At 40.3% G+C, this 19,754-nt stretch overlaps 1 protein-coding gene across 2 annotated transcripts; it reads left to right on the plus strand.

The window, feature by feature from the left end:
- Positions 1-1,897: 1,897 nt before the first annotated feature.
- LMOD3 (leiomodin 3) lies at positions 1,898-18,191 on the plus strand. Of its 2 annotated transcripts, none has more exons than XM_038565876.1 (4): positions 1,898-2,033; positions 6,080-6,402; positions 8,532-9,938; positions 17,787-18,191. In XM_038565876.1, the coding sequence occupies exons 1-4, from the start codon at positions 1,928-1,930 to the stop codon at positions 17,811-17,813; spliced, it is 1,863 nt and encodes a 620-aa protein (XP_038421804.1). In that variant the 5' UTR covers positions 1,898-1,927; the 3' UTR covers positions 17,814-18,191. The 2 variants fall into 2 exon arrangements, with proteins under 2 accessions (XP_038421804.1, XP_038421805.1); XM_038565877.1 differs by lacking the exon at positions 1,898-2,033 and adding an exon at positions 5,510-5,632.
- The last annotated feature ends 1,563 nt before the right edge of the window (positions 18,192-19,754 follow it).

Raw genomic sequence — 19,754 nt, forward strand, 5'->3', positions numbered from 1 at the left:
GTTTTAGCAGAATATTCATAGCCCAAAGTAGAAGATTAAGGCAATTATTCTGAAATTAACTTAAAGATTATCTGCAGTTATTTTCTGTGTTTTAAAATGTAAAAGCAGCATGTCTTTGTTATTCTGGAAATGTAGAGAAGGCTGGACCCAAAAAATGAAACAAAATAAAAGCATCAGTAAGGCCTCCACTTGAACTTGTAACATTTTAGTGTATTTCTTTCCAGCTTTTTTTTTTTTTTAAGATTTTATTTATTTACTTAGCTTATGTGGGAATGTGGGGAGGGGCAGAGGAAGAGGAAGGATCTCAAGCCAACTCTGTACTGAGCATGGGGCCCACCATGGGGCTCGATCTCACGATCCTGAGATCATGACCTGAGCTGAAACCAAGAGTTGGTCGCTTAACAGACTGAGCCACTCGGGTGCCCCAGGAACATTACAAAAACAAAAGGTTTTTGTGGTCTTCAGTTTAAAAAAGGACTATTTTCTCAATTTAGATGTTCACAATTATCCTTAACGTTTACCAAAAATCTAGGAGGCTCAACCTCACTGATCTGTGATTTAAGATTGGATTATTCTTGTGTTTCCTCAAATCACTTGGGTGCTTTCCTTTTCACTAAAATGCTAGTATACTAACTAAGAAAAAAGAAATTCACCGTTCCCATTGGGATGTTCTCAACTTTGGCACAAAGAAATCTCTCTAGCTCTCCAGCCATCTCCAGACCAATTTGATCCAGGAATCCTCACAAAGTCAACATTCTGAATACACGTTTGATGATGATACTACTGCTATGGACAATTATATGAGTTATGGTCTACCGGTGTTCACCATTTTTTTATTTGTACCAACAAGCAGAGCAATTGCTTTCTGTGCTAATTGAAGTCCGCTAAGGACTTGAGATGCCCTTCCTGCTGGACTGGAAGGAAGTAACAGGACACCATTTGAGAGCCCTGACTTTAGAGGCAATTAGTCCTTAGCTCAAATGCCTATGCCTATTTGTAAAATGAGTTTATAAAAGTATCCGTCTTCTAAGAGCATTGTGTATAGAGATTGGCATATCAGCTATAAAGCACTTCTCCCAGACTTAGTGATGTTAAGGGCTCAAAAAATATTAGTGGTGTGACTCTACAATTTTTTAAAAGATTTTATTTATTTATTTGAGAAAGAGAGAGAGCAAGGGGAGGGGCAGAGAGAGAGGATCTCAAGCAGACTGCCCAACACTGGCTCAATTTGGGGCTCAGTCTAATGACCCTGAGATCATGACCTGAGTTGAAATCCAGTCGTGCCCCAAGTGGCTATAGAGTTAATAGCAGTAGTAGTAACTGCCAGCTGTCATATTAATAGCAATAGTAGTAGCAACAGTAATAAACATTGTAGCAACACTAGTAGTAGCAGTAGTAAGTAGCAGTGCTGGTGGTCATAGCAGTAAAGGTGATACTCAGTGTAGTAGCAGTATTAGTAGTAGGACAGTAACATCCTCATGCCCTTCAGAAGTACAGAGAATGAATTCATCCTTGAAATTAAACCAAGATCAAATGAATTTAATTTCACAATGTTGAGTTGGCTTATAAAACAATTAAGATACAATAGTAAATACCCTCATAATTCAAGCCACTGAGGTCTGGTAAAAGCAAGAGAGGCTGGGTATTTTGGCTGTAGAGAAGCACTTGCCTCCTGAATTTAAGAGTCCATCCTGAGGCAATGCAACCATGGGTCAGGGAAATTTGAGGAGACAGACAGGCATTTATTTTGCACACACAGAATCTTCCGGCAATTTGCAGCCAGTGAGCACAATGTTGGTGATCCAGATGAAATTGCATAAGAGAATAGGGTGCCACAAACAAGACAGAACTGATTTATTTAGTAACATTTGGAAACCATTTATAGAAGTCGTGTTCATTTACAGCCAGTGCTTGGGGCTGAAGGAGGATGTGGCTTATCCATAGTTTTCCCCATCCTGAGAGAAAATGGGGTGAAAAAATAAGTGGATCAAAGGAAGAAGTGCTTTCTTTTAGCATCAGGACTTTTCATAAAGGTATTAAGATTTCCGTATTTCTTTTACATGTATTCTGTGTGCTGTTTGCAAAGAATAAAACGGAACAGCCATTTATTTCTGTCTTGAATAATATTTGTTAGGGATCAGGCATTTTCTAGGCAGAAAAAAATTGATATAATTTATTTGTGAAAATATGATAACTGATGTTAAATGTTTATCATGGAGTGTGTCCTTTAGGTTTTTGGAAAATCCTTAAGTAGGCATAATTACCATCCCACTTTCGCAGATGAAGTAGTTCAAGTGCTCAAGTGCAGAGCTGACGTGCCTAGTGTAGGTGAGGAAAAAAGTATTTTCTTACTACCTTCTGGGTTCTCCAGCTAAGACCCTGTAGATTGAATTGATGGAAGACAGATTAACAAAAGAAAAGCATACAAATGTACTAAATAGAAGTTTTACCGGACACAGGAGGCTTCATATGGAAATGAATACCCCAAGAAACGTTAAACCTAAGTGATTTTATGCTAAGTTTTAACAAAGAGTAGAAAATCATGGAAAAACATGTGACAGGACAAAAGGCAATGAGCTAAAGGTAGTAAAGTGGGGGAAATGTAGCAAGGCTTGTCAATTTGGATTCCTCTTGGAGTCCTGTCTTCTGAGTTAAGGGTTCTCCTTTGCTCTGCCTAAAGGGGAGGGCACCTCTCCAGTAAGGGACTTGGGAGCTGCTTGAGCCCAGGGAGGGGGAGGTTGGAGAGTCCTTCCTGCACCTGCCTTTTCTGAAACACCTTCAGCTTAAAATAGTCCATATCCCAAGGTGCTGAATTTGGGGGTAGAATGTTGTAACCTTCATCAAATGCAGTTCCTTAAGCTATCTGACCCTGATCTGTAAAATGGGTGTCTTGCCATAGTTCTGTGAGCCCCATGCTTATTTACATACCAGAACCACCTGGAGAGTTTTCAAAAGTTATGGATTCCTGAACCCAAACCCGAGATGTCTGACTCAGTAGCTCCTGGGTGGGCTCTGGGGCATCATCAATGCCCTCGGTCACCTCTGCCAGAGGATCTGACCCGTGGTGCCCCATGGGGCTATAGAGCCCAGCTGTCCTACAGCTAGCTGCTTCCTTTCGGTAGGGTGGTTGGATTCTGATGCAAGAAGCTGCTGAGGTGGCAGCTGCACAGCATCATTAACAGAAAGCGCAGCTAAATCATCTGTGTGTCAAACGAGGCTAATTACACCAGCAAAACCCTCTCTGTCAGCGTATGAGTAAAATGCACAGTGGAAGCAGCTGGGAGAGATGTACTCACTTCCTGGACTCATTCAGCAAGATGGAAGTTAGCTGAAAGAGCACCCCTTACAAACAGTTCCTAAATCTGCTTTTGATCATCAAAAACGTTTGGTCACCAGAAGAGAATTTCAATCTGAAAGCTTACCAGCCACAATTCAGATCGTTTTCTTGGGAGAGCTGTATAATAATATGCAAATGGTGGTTTTCTATTTTCCTTACTCACAATCCCATCTAATAGCCTCTTGCTTTCTGTAAAAGCAATGAGATTTTTTCAAGCTCTTTTGTTTATTGACATTAATATAATAGTTTCTCTCGCGGAAGTGGTTTATAAAATGTATTACTTGCCTTTGTTTTTCTTGAAATGTTTCTTTGGTTGTCCACGAAAGATGAGACTAGTAATATTTAACACTTATTGAGGGCTTGCTCTTTACCATGCATGGTCCTGCTTAATTTGTATATCCATATACCACCTCATGTAGTTCTCAATAATTGCATATGGTAACTATTATTCTCAGATCCCTTAAAAAAAGATTTTATATATCCATACATGAGAGACACAGAGAGAAGCAGAGACACAGGCAGAAGGAGAAGCAGGTTCTCTGTAGGGAGCCTGATGTGGGACTCGATCCCAGGACCCCGGGATCATGGCCTGAGTCAAAGGCAGACGCTCAACCACTGAGCCATCTAGGTGCCCTCTCAGATCCCTTTTATATATCATATAAAAGGTAATTCCCGTAGCCCATAGCCACCAAAAAAATTCAGCTGGAATGTGAATCCGTCAGACTGATGCCAGATCTTTCTCTTTCCTATTTAGACCAGTATTCCCCAAAATATGAATTCTGGAAAGTTAATTGCCCAGGATATTAACAAATAATTCTAGGAGGAGCATGAATTAAATGAGGTTGGGGAATATTGGGCTCAACAAATTGGTTTTGTGTGTGTGTGATTCTCAGTGTTTAAAAATTAGGTGCCATACAAATCTCTAAAAGGCAAAAGCAGAATTTCACATTCCCAAATCTCCTTGAATCCAAAACTCTTCTTGGTCAAGTCTCTTTAGACCATTGTCAAACTACGTCTATGAAATGATACTTTGCAAAGAGTTATCTTCAAAGAGGTCTACCTCCCTGCCCACTGAAGCCAAGTGCATCATCCCTTTTACAGGGACAGTAGGAAGACTTGACAGGCAAGAGGCCAACAGTGTGTTGCCACTGTGCACATGTTCTTTACTTTAAAAAAAAATTTTTTTAAAGATGTTATTTATTCATGAGAGACACAGAGAGGCAGAGACATAGGCAGAGGGAGAAGCAGGCTCCCTGCAGAGAGCCCGAGGCAGGACTCAATCGCAGGACCTCGGGATCACAACCGGAGGTAAAGACAGGTGCTCAACCACTGAGCCACCCAGGAGTCCCAAAAGCCTTCCATTTCTTCATATTCTTGGACCTAGCAATTTCATTTCTTAGAATGTGTTCACCTTTTCCTAAGGAAATAACCTTACATGTGTATAATTATTTAGCTACAGGGAATGTTTATTAACTCCATGTGCTTGTGAGAATTGAAAATAGCCCAAATATTCAACAACTGGGGATTGGAAAATCATGATATATCCAAAAAGTCTTAACAGAGAGCTATGAAAAATAACGTAGTAGCAGAAAAAAAATGCTATGGAAAAATCCTGATTTTGTAAGTCAAAACAACAACAACAACAACAACAACAACAACAAACAACAGATGACAAAAGATTATTTAGTTCATATGCCCAGAAGAATGGATTGGAATGATAAATCAAAATGTTAATAGTGGTAGCTCATAGTGGTGACATAGGGTAAATTTTTATTTTCTTTATACTTCCCTGTGTTATCTTAACTTTTGTACAATAAATGTATAGATAAGCATTGACTAAGCATTGAAATAAGCATTAAATGCTTGACTAAGCATTATATTCATAAAATCCCAAAGTTGGCAATTATGAAAGGGTATACAGTAACAAAGTTTGGGGTTGTTTTGCATTTCATTTGCGATCCAGTTTAATTTATTCCAGCTTCATGGATACTTAGTAAGAAAAGCAAATTGTTTAAAATATGAAACTCCTCACTTATCGTGGCAATCCAAGTGCTGGTTGTCCCCATCTGTTAGATCACAGGATCTAGATGCAAATAAGGACATCATCTTGCAAAGGTTCAGCTTACGCAGGGAATGAGTAACATAGCCAGACCTCTGCTCTGCTGTGTGCAGGTTTGCTTTCAGAGTCACTCTGTAGTAAAGAGGGAAGCCCTGAGAGCTCGAGTTCCACCTTCAAGTAGAATTTTCACTTCAGTAGAACTCAAGTCGCTGGTGGGATCTTCCTTCCAAAATCTTGTAAGTTGCTTCGGTCATCTAAATAAAAAAAAAGTGGCCTCCCCTGTAGTGTTGGGGTTGATGTGTATGGGCTGCATGAATTGGGGCATGACAGTATAGAGGAAGAGCACTAATTTTATTCCTGTAGAGATTCCCTAGACTTGTTACTCACTGGCGAACCTCAGCAGCTGCCCTGAAATGTCAGATGGATTTGCGCAGCTGACTCAAGTTGCCAAAATGAGAGCAGCACAGTGGTTCCATAAATTGACCCTATCCAGCCAAGCCCTACTTAATATAGACGCGGCGTGAGCTTAGCTGCAGTCACCCCTAGCTGGGCCGCGCACACCACTGGGATTCTTGGGGGGAAATCTCTTAAAGTAGTGTTAACCTGGAATGCTTGTTGGCTGGGGGAACTCCTTGAGAGATTTTTGTTCTTTTGAGAGTCTTCGATTATTTCTTCTTTTCTAGTAACAGAGAAAAGCATAGAGGAAAAAACCATGTCAGAACATAGCAGGAATTCCGATCAAGAAGAACTCTTTGATGAGGAGATTGATGAAGATGAAATCTTGGCCAACTTGTCCCCCGAAGAGCTGAAAAAACTGCAGTCGGAAATGGAGGTCATGGCCCCTGACCCCAGGCTTCCCACGGGAATGATTCAGAAGGATCAGACCGACAAGCCACCCACGGGAAACTTTGACCATAAATCTCTTATGGATTATATGTATTGGCAAAAGGCATCCAGACGCATGCTGGAAGACGAACGTGTCCCTGTCACCTTTGTGCCGTCCCAGGTAATCAAGGATTTGTGTACAACAGAGGAACGGCTGCCTGGGCCTGAGCGACAGGTGTGCATGTGGCAACTGTCATCTCTCAAGACTTCATGTTTGGTCTTGTTTTGTTGCCACTGCTAGATTAAATCATAACGTTTAATCTTATGCCAGATTGGAAATTCCTGAAACACTTATATGGTATAATTGGGAAGGAAAAGCAGTAATTTCTGTGTAAATGTCTTCTTTTTAAAAGAAAGGCTGTAGGGTTCACTGTGTAGGAAAGCCTGTATTCTACAGACATGATACTTAATGAATTAACTCGTAACCCATCAGCATTTGTCTTTAACTCCTTTTTTTTTTTGGCACACAGGCTACTTTAAGAAGCTGATGAAAGCTCTGTACCCCTTCTTCTGTATATACATTCATATGCAGTATTTCACATACCATTGCAAGGGCATCACAGTCTTTCTGAAGTCCCACCAGCCAACCTGCAGTTAAACCAAGTTAAATAACCAAATTCCATATTAATGCAGTTTATTGGATATTGGTAATGAATTTAGGAATTGATAGCTATTAAATAGAGTTGTAAAGACAGTTCTTTCTTAAATATATTTTTCTATGAAAACTAGAATTGTAGTTGAATCTATGAACCTATTGTATATCACCATACTTTTATTAATGTTCCACTTAAAAATGACACAGCAAAAGGAAGGGAAAGATCCTGCAGGTAAAGCCACTTTTAGTTATACCTGTTGATACAGATATATCTTGTCACATTGCTATCACATGGGCTGTAAGTAAGAAGACTTATATATATAAACCATGGTTTCGTGGTCAGAAGTGTTTAAACATTTACTAAACTAAAGAAAAGAAATTGCTAGCTTGGTCAGGTTAGAGTTTTAGGCAAAATCTGCCGATATTTGGAGTGACTGTATTATGCAATTGGAGTAAAATCAATTCTTTATGAATGCAAATTTCAGAAAAAGAAAATTGGGTACTTTGAACACGTTTTCTTCCCTTGGTATAATTTAAACAGCTTGATGATTGGCTCCCCCTGCTGGGACCGATGAGAAATGCAGTGGTGAAGGCTTTAAGGTGGTAAGGATGACTGTTACCAAGGGTCACTTCCAAACTACAATATGTTGTGAGCAAGAAGATCAAGTTCTTGCTTGAAAATGCTACACCAGCTTTTGAAATGACACTTAGGAGTTAGTTACACGAGAGGTATATAGGAAAGCACACTAATTGATGGGTAAGAATCTAATAAAATGTTATTCATTACACACTGCCAATTTCCTTTCTAGACTAAGCAGTTGTTTCCAAGGATTTGTATAATCCTGCCCTCTTTTGTGGCTGGCTCTGCCCCCTAGATACTTTGTTTCAAAAGAAACTGGACTAGTGATCCTGTCCTTGGAGTAGCCCGGGGGCAGTTGTCCTAGAGCTAAGGAGACAAAAAAAAAAAAAAAAAAAATTCCAAGTCTAGGTCTTTGGTCTATTTCAGAATATCAAAGTGTTCTCATTTTTCCCACAATATGTTTATGTTTTCAGGGAAAGTTGACATACACATTATGTCAATGTGTTTGTACGTATCTATAGTATAGCTATAAAAGTTCATCTTTCTTTAGATTATATTTGCTTATAAAACTAATATGTGTATTTTATTAAAAAAAAAACACTCAAACACTTTAGAATTCTATAATGTGAAAACTGAAAATCCCCTAAATGTGTCTCCTCCCCAGTTGTTTTTTGTGTTTTTGTTTTTGTTTTTAAGATTTTGTTTTTAAAGTAATCTCTACACAAAATGTAGGGCTTGAACTCAACCCTGACATCAGGAGTCACATGCTTCACCAACTGAGCCATCTGGGTGCTGCTCTCTTCCCAGTTACCTTAATGGTTCCCTCTCGTTCTAAGAGAGAACTACTAATTTGGTAAACAATGCAACAGAATTTTTTTCCCTATACATTTATAAACTTTTATATGTTGTATATGTGTTTTTATCCATGTGTATGCACGCAAACGGAATACTAGACACACCATTCATGTGCTTGCTTTTTTCATTTCCTAACACATTTCTTATTTCCAGTAGCTACTGCTCTGCCTCGTATTTCTGCATTGCCATGTGTTCTAACCCTCAAAAACCTCTCTTTTAGGTGGACACTCCAGGGCAGCATGAAGAAGTAGGCAGAGGTAATAAAAATGTGTCCCAGTATTTAAAAGAAAAGCTTAACAATGAAATCACTGCAAATAAAAGGGAATCAAAAGGCAGCAATGATGTCCAAGAAACCGATGATGCTGATGCTGAAGAAGATGAAGGGGACGAGGATGATGAGGATGATGATGAGGAAGATGAGGATGATGAGGATGAAGATGAGGAAGAAGAGGCTGACAGTGAAGAGAGTGTTGAAAAGCCACAAAGAGGAGTGCAAGGTGAGGCAAGGGAGCAGATCAGAAATGGTGAGAGCAGCAGCCCACAAGTAGTGAAGAAAGCATTTGGAGAACAGAATGACAGACCAGAGGCCCAAGAAAAAAGTGAGAAAAAAATATCAAAATTAGATCCTAAGAAGTTAGCTCTAGATACCAGTTTTCTAAAGGTGAGTGCAAGGCCTTCGGGAAACCAAACAGATCTGGATGGGAGCTTGAGGCGCGTTAGACAGAATGACCCTGACATGAAGGAGCTCAACCTGAACAACATTGAAAACATCCCTAAGGAGATGTTGCTGGACTTTGTCAATGCGATGAAGAAAAACAAACACATCAAAACCTTCAGTTTAGCGAACGTGGGCGCCGACGAGAACGTTGCCTTTGCCTTGGCTAACATGTTGCGGGAAAATAGGAGCATTACCACTCTCAACATCGAGTCCAATTTCATCACAGGCAAAGGAATTGTGGCCATCATGAGGTGTCTCCAGTTCAACGAGACACTCACCGAGCTTCGGTTTCACAATCAAAGACACATGCTGGGCCATCACGCTGAAATGGAAATATCCAGGCTGTTGAAGGCAAACACCACTCTCCTGAAGATGGGCTACCATTTTGAGCTCCCAGGTCCCAGGATGGTGGTAACCAATCTGCTCACCAGGAATCAGGATAAGCAAAGGCAGAAAAGGCAAGAGGAACAAAAGCAGCAACAACTCAAAGAGCAGAGGAAGTTGATAGCCATGTTGGAGAATGGGTTGGGGCTGCCACCGGGAATGTGGGAGAGGTTGGGAGGACCCATGCCTGATTCCAGGATGCAAGAGTTCCTCCAGCCTCCTCCTCAGCCTCCCAACCCCCAAGTGGCCCCCTTCAGTCGACAGAATGAAATGATGAAGAAGCCATCCCAGCCTCCGAAGTACAGGACGGACCCTGACTCCTTCCGAGTGGTGAAGCTGAAGAGGATCCAGCGCAAATCCCGGATGCCGGAGGCCAGAGAACCACCTGAGAAAACCAACCTCAAGGATGTCATCAGAACGCTCAAACCAGTGCCGAGAAATAGGCCACCCCCATTGGTGGAAATCACTCCCAGAGATCAGCTCTTGAATGACATTCGTCACAGCAACGTTGCCTATCTTAAACCCGTAAGTAGAGGGAAGGAGAAATGGTGAACAAGCTCAGGTCGGTGTGTCCCACCTCTAGCCCCTGCTTGTTTTAACACAAGGAGATTCTCAGTAATGGTGACCAACTGGAGGAAGGCCATCAGTATTACCAGGGGACGTAAATTACTAGTTATCCCCAAAGACATACATACATACATCTAGACAACTTTGAAACAATAATATTAACAGCTAATGTTTATTAAGCACTTACCACAGGTCAGTTGCATTATATGAATTAACTCATCATCTTAACAACCCTATGAGGTAGGTATTAGGTATTATTATTCTCCCCATTGTATAAAAGAGAAACTGAAGTTTAGAGAAACTCGATAACATGTATAGGAGATAGAGCTAGAAAGTGGTAGAGTTGACATTGAACTTCGGCTCCAAGTCCAGGGTCAAGCTTTTATTCACCTCAGTTGCAGAACTGACCAGAGATCTCTAGGAACCTGCTGCAGAAATAAGCAAGAACAAAGCCTAAGTTAGGCCTGTCATTCGTAAATAGCTGAGTGCTTCCAGAAAGTTTAAAAATAGTTGGCTCTTTTTTAATAGATGAAGAAAAACTACCTGCAATTGCATTTACCTTTACTTTTTAGGCGGCCAGACAAATGGTAAACTTCAGGTTAGCATCTCCGTGAATTAATGGAGTTTTTACTATTCTTTTAAAAATATTATTTATCCATTTGAGAGAGAGAGCACAAGCAGGGAGAGAGGCAGAGGCAAGGGGAGAGGGAGAAGCAGACTCCCTGCTGAGCTGGGAGCCTAATGTGGGACTCAATCCCAGAAACTGGAGATCATGACCTGGGCCGAAGGCAGATACTTAACCATCTGAGCGACATAGGTGTCCCAGAGTTTTGACTGTTATTTCAGTTTTTAATATTTACAGTCATTCCCAATTAACTGCTGCTAATACATAAAAATATCTTATTCCTTGCAGGATAAGTTGAAGAAATCATTTATTTGTCATTACTATGATAGTATTTATGGTATCTGAAAGGTGTATGTCCAAAGGTCACAGGGAGTTGAAAATTAACTGTATTATTTTAAAATCTAGTGTATAATTCAGCTGAAATAGTCCATGTATTATTTCATCATAGAGAGTCACAACTTTTTCAAGATGTGTTATACAGATGTATGTCCCTTACTCCCATCTCCTAGGAATGCAGAATTGACAACATTCCATTCTTCTAAATCAAAGATGACTTTCTACTGTGTCATAGAGGGATTCTGATGCTTCCTAGGGTAGAAGCCAGGGTGAGAACAGTAAAGGTCCTCTGAGGTCAGGCAAGAGTTCTTTGCCTGCCCTTGGGTACTACATCAAGACTTTCTGCACCTGCTCTTCTCCAGGCAGCCAGACCCTGTAGGGGAGTGGATTGGGGTGTTGATTTGAGAGAAACTAGCCCTGTCACCGTGTAACCAGTCATTTGTAAAGCATATCCAAGCTGCCTGGCAGGCTGTACCATCAGAAAAGATAACAGTCTGAAAAGAGTGAAGAAAAGCCTTTTTCTTTTTTCTTTTTATTTATTTTTTAGAGAGAGAGAGAGCACAGGGGGAGGAGGGGCAGAGGAAGAGGGAGAGAGAGAGAATCTTTAACAGGTTCCATGTTCAACATGAAGCCCAACACTGGGCTCTCTCTTACAACCCTGAGATCCTGACTTGAGTTGAGATCAAGAGTCAGCCACTTAACCTACTGAGCGACCCAGGTGCCCCAAGAGAAGTCTTTTTAAACTCTACGTTAGAGGTGGCCTGCGGATTCAGAATAGAAGAGAGAATGAAGTTCAGATGTTAATCTGACCCCTGCCTTCCAAGGGAGCGTTCTACTGAGCAAGCCTGCTTACCCTGGAGTCTGTTTCATTCTACCCATTCATTTATTCATTAATGCAACACATATTTACGTAGTGCGCCTGCGTGTCAGGTCCTTTCAGAGGTCAGACAGACAGCAATGAATAAGACAGGCACAGTCTTGACCTCATGGAACTTACAGTCTTGGTTTTATAGTTTCCAGTCAGGACACTGTCTTTTAGTCAACTGAGAATACTTCACCTTTGAGTCCAGATTCTAGAACAAAAGACATTAAAGTAAATTCGTGAGGATAACTACAAAAGCGCAATCCCTGGCTAACTACTACATTTTCTATTTTCAATCAGTTCTAAAAACTGCTATCAATTTTAAGCTGTGTTTTGTTTGTGTTTAATGTCCACTAAGAAAGAAACACGCTTCAGAGTAAACTCTGACATGATTTTTGAATGATGGTCTTGCACATCAGCCTCTACTTTGAAATGTTTTTCATCTGTTCCAAAGGATTGGCTATTTCTCCTGCTTTAACTGCCTGGCTTGGCCTGTAGGAGGCATCTCTTTGCATGTACTTAAGATACAGAATGTCACACAACTTCATCCACGTAGTCCTGTAAGATGCTCTACAAAAGGTGAAAATTCATCATCTCACTGACAAAAATTCACTCCACTAATGTCCCTCTGCTTCTCACTGATCAAATTTTGTGCCTTGCTACATACAACAATAAATTTTTGCTTTCATGCTGAATCATAGTGTGATCTTTTTAAAAGAGTCTTTTTGAAATCATTTTAAACTCACAGAGAAAAAATAAATAAATAAACTCACAGAGGTTTAAAATAGTACAAAGGATCGTTATATACCCATCACATTGTGTCAAATTTGTCATTCTTGAAAAAGCTACTTTAAATGGCAATACATCGGGCAGCCCCAGTAGTGCAGTGGTTTAGCGCCGCCTGCAGCCCGGGGTGTGATCCTGGAGACCTGGAATCGAGTCCCACATTGGGCTCCCTGCATGGAGCCTGCTTCTCCCTCTGCCTGTGACTCTGCCTCTCTCTCTCTCTCTGAATAAATAAAACCTTAAAAAAAAAAATGGCAATACATCCGATCCATGTGTGTAGTTAATGGTAGCACAGATATTGTAGAAGGCCATGGTGTGCTCGTGTTTAAATCTGTAGTCAACTACTGTAAAACACCATGGATTGTAAGATGTTTTCTGATTTGGGGGCCTTGGAAATGTCACAAAATGTGCCTCTTAGGCTGAGTGAAATATTAAAAATGCCATTGGTGGTGATATCGCAAAATCTCAGCAGAAAGGGATATTTTTAGCCAAATGACATATTACAGCATTCACTTTGGAAAAGTGAAACTAAAGGTTTTTAGGGTTTTTAACTCCCTCCTTCATTGGTGGACAAAGATGCCCTCTAAACTCCTGGGTTTTCAAGTAAGATGTTAAACTTAAAGCATAATTTTGAAATGTTGTGATTTTCTTTTAAACTGATGCTCCTAACTGGAGTCTTGAATGTCCAGAATATACCTACACATTATTTAGTCTTAGCTAGTCTTGTTTTCCTTTTTAAGTTTTCTATTTTCCTCTTACGGACTTGGAAATAGTATTTTTGCATTTCCTAGAGCATATCTTATCCAGTAGTCCATTTATATTTTTTAATTGTATTTTTTCATTTCAATACCTATTCTCACCCCATGCCATGCTTCTGGCCTGAGATCCTTGAAATGAAGTTGATAGCAAAGAATAAAGGAAAAATCTATACACTTGCTTGGCTTAAATGCTACCTCTTCTATGAAGCTGCCCATTTAATCAGTTTAAGAGAGATGTATTCTGTGGGCCAGGTATGGAGAACTGGCAGGCTATCCGCCAAATCTGCAGGCCTGTAGTGTTTGGCTGGAATATTGTACAAAATTTAAAATATCACATCATAACATATCTGGCACCATTTGAAACATCAGATCTGGCCACATTGGGCTTGCATTTGCATGGCACTAATGAGCTGAATCTGGCATTGGCTTCTCCCTTGAGATAGGTAATTGACTCTCCAGTTTCTCCCAGTCTTCACCATGCCCTACTGCCTCATACCTGGCCTGTATCACTCATTTGCACTATTTATTTGGCTCCTGTAGAATTCTTAGGGTTTTTTTTTTAAGATTTTATTTATTTATTCATGAGACACACACACACACACACACACACACACATTACACACACACACAGGCATAGACACAGGCAGAGGGAGAAGCCGGCTCCATGCAGGGAGCCCGACGTGGGACTCGATCCCGGGTCTCCAGGATCACACCCTGAGCCAAAGATGGCACTAAACCACTGAGCTACCCAGGCTGCCCAGAATTTTAGTTTTGTTTAGTATTTTGTATTTTTAGCTCTGCTTTTAAACTGTCTCGCCTAACAAAGTGAATTCATTAAATAATCACAAATTCATTCCCCTCTAAGTTAATAACTGAGTCAGTATGAGACCAGCCCAAAACAAAGACGTTAGGCCTATACAAGCTTATCTCTCCCTGGCAAATGTGTGATTTCCTTTCATCTTGAAAAATTTGGTGGACCAGTCACTGCCTAACATCCCAGATGGGGCTTTGTACTTCTCCATGATTTCATTCACCCAGGCGAAATGCATTTATATCACACACAAGCTTCAGTGCCAATTAAAAAAGGTATTTTAACATTCACTCAATTCCACTTTGGGCTCACCTGTGTATATTTGGGATCGCTTCCACCCAGCTGCCTAAAAACACAGCTAAATTTCTCTTTTGGAAAGACTTCTGTTTAATAATATCAAAAGCAGCCTTAGCCAAAAGACTCCATGACATATTGGGAGTTATAATTATGATTTGGGACATTATAGACTCTCGAGTCTTCATCTCCATCTCTGGCCATTTCTTCTTTGCCTCATTGACAAGATCTCCTTCCTTAGGATTTCTGGATTCTATCCTTTTGCAATTTCCCCCTCTTTCCCATCTTATCTACTCCTTCTTTTCAATTGTCACATAATCTAGGACACTCCCCAGATGTCTCTCTCCCCTTCGATCACTGAGGTTTTGTTTGCACCTTCATTCAATCTGTCCCCCAGCCAACCTCTTGAGTTTACATCTACTCGTATTTCTGGTTACCTATTTTGGTGCTGTCTCTCCTCTCTCATGAATTGTCTTCAACAACTTTCTCCTGCTCTATTTTTTTTTCTCCTTATAAAGGAAGTCTCCATAAGAAAGAGTTATGTAACATTTCAAACTCCTCTTGAAAGAACATGTGTTGACCAGAATCACATAGTGTAGGAACTGTCTTTTCCTAATACTTAGAGGGAAAAAGGACTTATGGTGTACAACTTTTCTGAAGTGTGTGATTATGATTCTTAACTTTTAGCATGCATCAAAATCACCTGGAAGGCTAAGTCCAGATTCCTGAGCCCATCTCTAGAGTTCCTGATTCAATAGGTTTTGGATGGTGCCTGAGAATTTGCGTTTCTCTCAAGTTCCTTGGTGATGCTGGTGCTGCATATTAGGACACCACACTGACAACCACAACTCTGTGACACCTACGACAAACCACATCCCCTCATATTTCCCCCAAAGGACCTTCTTTTCTTACCTCAATACCCTTTGCTCAAATGACCTTTAATTCTATCTGTTGAAATCTACCCATACAGGCTTGGCTCAAATAGGACTTCTTCCAGCAAAAGAAATCAAACAAATCATCAATAGTGAATACACTCCCTTTATATTTCCACAAACCTTCATCTATACCTCTCTTATAGCATCTCCCACATTCTGCCTTAGGCTGAGCACCCATATGGGTACAGTGTAGGTCTCCAAGTAGATTCTGAATTCCTCAAAGTAGACCTTCCTCATCTCTTCCTGGACACCCAAGGTTTTGACTGAGAGCAAGAATTCAACTTAATATGCCAAATTAAATAACCCCTGCTGAGATGGATCCTCTCTTCCTGCCCCCATCTCTGTGAGTGTATATGTGTATGTGCCCTATGTAATGCTATCCACAAATACTTAAAAAAAAAATTTACTTATTCATGAGAGACTCAGAGAGGCAGAGACATAGGCAGAGAGAGAAGCAGACTCCATCCAGGGAGCCCAATTCAGGACTCAATCCCAGGACCCCAGGATCACAATCTGAGCTGCAGGTAGATGCTCAACCACTGAGCCACCCAGGTGCCCCCACACATACTTTTCTTAAACTAATTTTAACCAACAAGTGAGGGGGAAAGTGGCCCCCTAACAATACTACAAGCTGATTCTCATGTTTGTAAGTTTTACATATTTATAACATTGAAACTAGCTATCTTTTCCTTTATTGTTTCTGTCTTTTGTGTTCTGCTTGAAGATGGCTTCTTAAGATTACTAAGGTATTTGCCCATATTTTATTTTATTTTATTTTATTTTATTGCTATTTTTATAGTTTGTTTTTTTTTAATAAATATTCCTTATTACAGATGAATTAAAGGGTTAAGTTTTAGCAGTAAGTAGGGAGCAAGAGGCCCACTTTGTAACTTCTTTTCAAAACAGCTGACCAATGATAGCTAACTCAGTCTTTTTCACAGTGATATGAATTGCCAGCTTGGTCATATTTTAAATGTGTCAATATGTATCTGGGTTTACTATGTTGGGTCTGTGCCACATTTTGTTTTTTAAAATATTTTTATTCATTTGGAACCCTCCCATGCATATAAACATATATCCAGAAGAGCATTACATGAAATACTTTTTTTCCCCATTCAACAATAACAAGGATACATTGTTTTAATTATTTGTTGCAGCACTGTAATTATTTTAAATACCTGGCATTGTATTTTTGGCTCACTAGTGTTCCTCACTGTTGGGTGTTCTCCAAGGTTGAGCCCTACGAAGGTGCAGTCACAACCCTCCCATCCTGAAAGAAGTCTGGCACTAGGAGGGAGAGGGCCAGAAGCACATGGAGAAGCCCTTGGTCTGAAGGCTGGGCAGGCAGCAGCAACTTATCAGAAGCCTCCCTGTTGGGCAGGATATTGGGAAATCTTTCCAGCCAAAGATAACTGGCTGCAGGAGGGGCTGTAGCAGATGGCCAAAATGGCTCATCACATTGGCAGGTGGATTTGGGGAACAGTAGGAGAAAGATTCTTAGTCATTATTATACAAACTCTGAGCGTCCTCTGCACTTCTTCAGTGTCCTCCGGAAAGTTCCTGCCTGATGGATAAGTCCCTCCTAGATGTAACACCACTTGAAACTGTTTAAGAACTTACCTTATCTTTAAGTTGTTCCTATGAAACAAAGCTGAGCTGATTTGCAGTCAGGCTTAAGCTACTCTTTTAAAATTTTTTGTGCCCTTGGGGCTTCTCCAAATAATATTTTGTTTTTAAAATTTCATTGAGCTTCAAATTAGGAATGTGCTTCAAAAAGGAAAGACCAGTTTATAAAAGAAAATATAGTTTATATTCTTGTGGTGGTATTTTTTTGTGGGTAAGGCTTGGGTATGGAAGTCAGGCAGATCTGGGTTCAAATCCTGATCTGGCATTGATTAGGTGTGGGGAAAATAGCTTCTCCCCTGTGAACCTGTCCCCTCTTTACAAGGTTATTGTAGGATAAAACGAGAAAATGTTTCGAAAGCATTGATGTTGCTTACTAACTTGTTTTACATCACTTAATCCTTAAAATAGCCTTGTCCATTAGATACACAGTTACTGTCATTTTACAGTTAAGAAAATTGATGCCGGGCACCACACAGCTAGAAATACCAGTACTAGGATTTGAACCGGGCAGACTCCAGCATCTGCTCTTTTGTTTTTACAATATGCTTCATCATGTGCTTGAAGCCCTTAGATCAGTCCCTGGCATCACTAAATGCCCAAGGAATGGTGGATGTGGTTGTTATTGTTGTTTTACTATGCTTTGGGAGGCTCCCTGACCCAAATTTCTCATCCATTCTGCAACTTCTGAGGCATGTAAGTTTTGTCAGTTTTGCTGCCAAACTCTTGAATTTCCAGTATTAATTTTTTTTCCCTTTAACAACTTCATTCCACAGGTGCAACTGCCAAAAGAACTGGCATAAATGGCAACAGAATAATCTAGAAGAACAAGGAATTGAGATAATGACTCGGGTCAGAGCTTGGACAGTTTCAGCAACATACTTCCGGAGCCAGGTGGTGGAACCAGGAACAAGGCTGGCATCTGATAGAAGCATTTTGTCAAGGCAGAGGCAAAAAAAAAAAAGGGGGGGGGGGGTGGAGCTGACAAGGAATGGGGAAGGAGAGAAAAAGAAAAAGAATTACTATTCTGGGACATTTTCTACTTCCAATCAGTTTGAGTAATTACAATATTTAGTCATGCTTCCAGCAGCAGAAGTTAAAAAAAATTTTTTTCACAAACATTTGTTTTACTATTGCTTTCTTCTGGTCGATAATAATAAATACTATAGAAGTGTTAAGTATTTCTCCCTCCGTCTCCAGCTGTAATTCATGGCACAGTATCGGAAACAAATCGTTGTTCCACTCTATGGAAATGTGAGGGGTGAAGTGAGCTCCAGGTCTCATGGATACTCTGGAATGGAAGAACTGTTCACTGGCTCTTCTCTGGAGAGTCAGTTGGGATTTGTAGTTTCTCGACCCTAATAGCTTGCTTTCCTGGCAGTCCCCCGGTGCGTCGTGCTTTGGAAAAGGGTATGTATCCATGAGAAGCAGAGTCAGAAGGCATAGGACTCGGAGAAAACAGTATTTCCAGGGAAAAAAAATGGGATAAACAAATCCATGTATATATATATATATACACATATACTTCCCAGTTTCTATATAGAGAGGAACAAAACTTTTTTGTATAAATAAGATAGTCAATGACAAGTTTCTGGTTTTAGCTAACTAAGTTTAGTTTGTGACTCTAATTTTGATATTGCTAGTCTCCTCAAAAATCTTTTTTTTTTTAAGATTTATTTATTTATTTATTTATTTATTCATGATAGACATAGAGAGAGAGAGGCAGAGACACAGGCAGAGGGAGAAGCAGGCTCCATGCCGGGAGCCCGATGTGGGACTCGATCCCGGGACTCCAGGATTGCGCCCTGGGCCAAAGGCAGACACTAAACCGCTGAGCCACCCAGGGATTCCCTCTTCAAAAATCTTCTAATGGAAACTTACTATAGGATTAAACTTAAATTCCTTATTGTATTATTCAAGGCCTTCCATTGTCCCTTCCCAACTTAGTAATGCAGTCTGATTGGCCACAGATTCTTTATACTCTTCTTGATAAGACATCCTCATCCATACCCTGTGCCTTGATCTGGTTGGCTCTTCTATAGAATACCTTCCAAAACACTACCCTCCTACTCTCTGTTACCAAAGTCCTATTCTATCTTTAAAGCCAGGGTTAGGTCCCAATCCTCCATAAAAATCGTCCAGACAACTCCAATCCTAGTGGTCTTTCCTCTTTCCAAGTTCCTAGAGTCCTTAAGTATTGATTGTAGTCACTAGATGCATAGAATCTGAAATTTTGCATAGACATGGCATGAACATCAGAAATCAGGAAATCACACATTGGTGCCTTTTCTGTCTTCTTTACCTGAGTGAATAGTTGGCACCTGCTTTCTTTCTCCTTTTCCATAATCATAGGTGATAACAAGCAAAACAGGAATAGACTAAATGGGGGGAAAGTTTAAAAATACATTATTTAGAAAGACAAGTTATGGGAAAGAAATATGGTGTTTCCATTTTTTAAGGATAATTTAGTGCACACTAAAGGCAGAGAGAGAAGCAGGCTCCATGCTGGGAGCCCGATGCGGGACCCATCCTGGGACTCCAGGATCACGCCCTGGGCCAAAGGCAGGCGCCAAACTGCTGAGCCACCCAGGGATCCCTAATTTGTTTTAAAATGGAGTAATTTACAACACTTACATGCTACATTTTTATATTATTATCCTCCCAGAATTGACCACCACCATTAGTAATTATGAGTATATTTTTTAATGTAAGTTGTCACTTTTTCCAAATAGATTGCACTCAGT

The sequence above is a fragment of the Canis lupus genome, chromosome 20 (assembly GCF_011100685.1).
Source record: "Canis lupus familiaris isolate Mischka breed German Shepherd chromosome 20, alternate assembly UU_Cfam_GSD_1.0, whole genome shotgun sequence".
Lineage (NCBI taxonomy): Eukaryota > Metazoa > Chordata > Mammalia > Carnivora > Canidae > Canis > Canis lupus.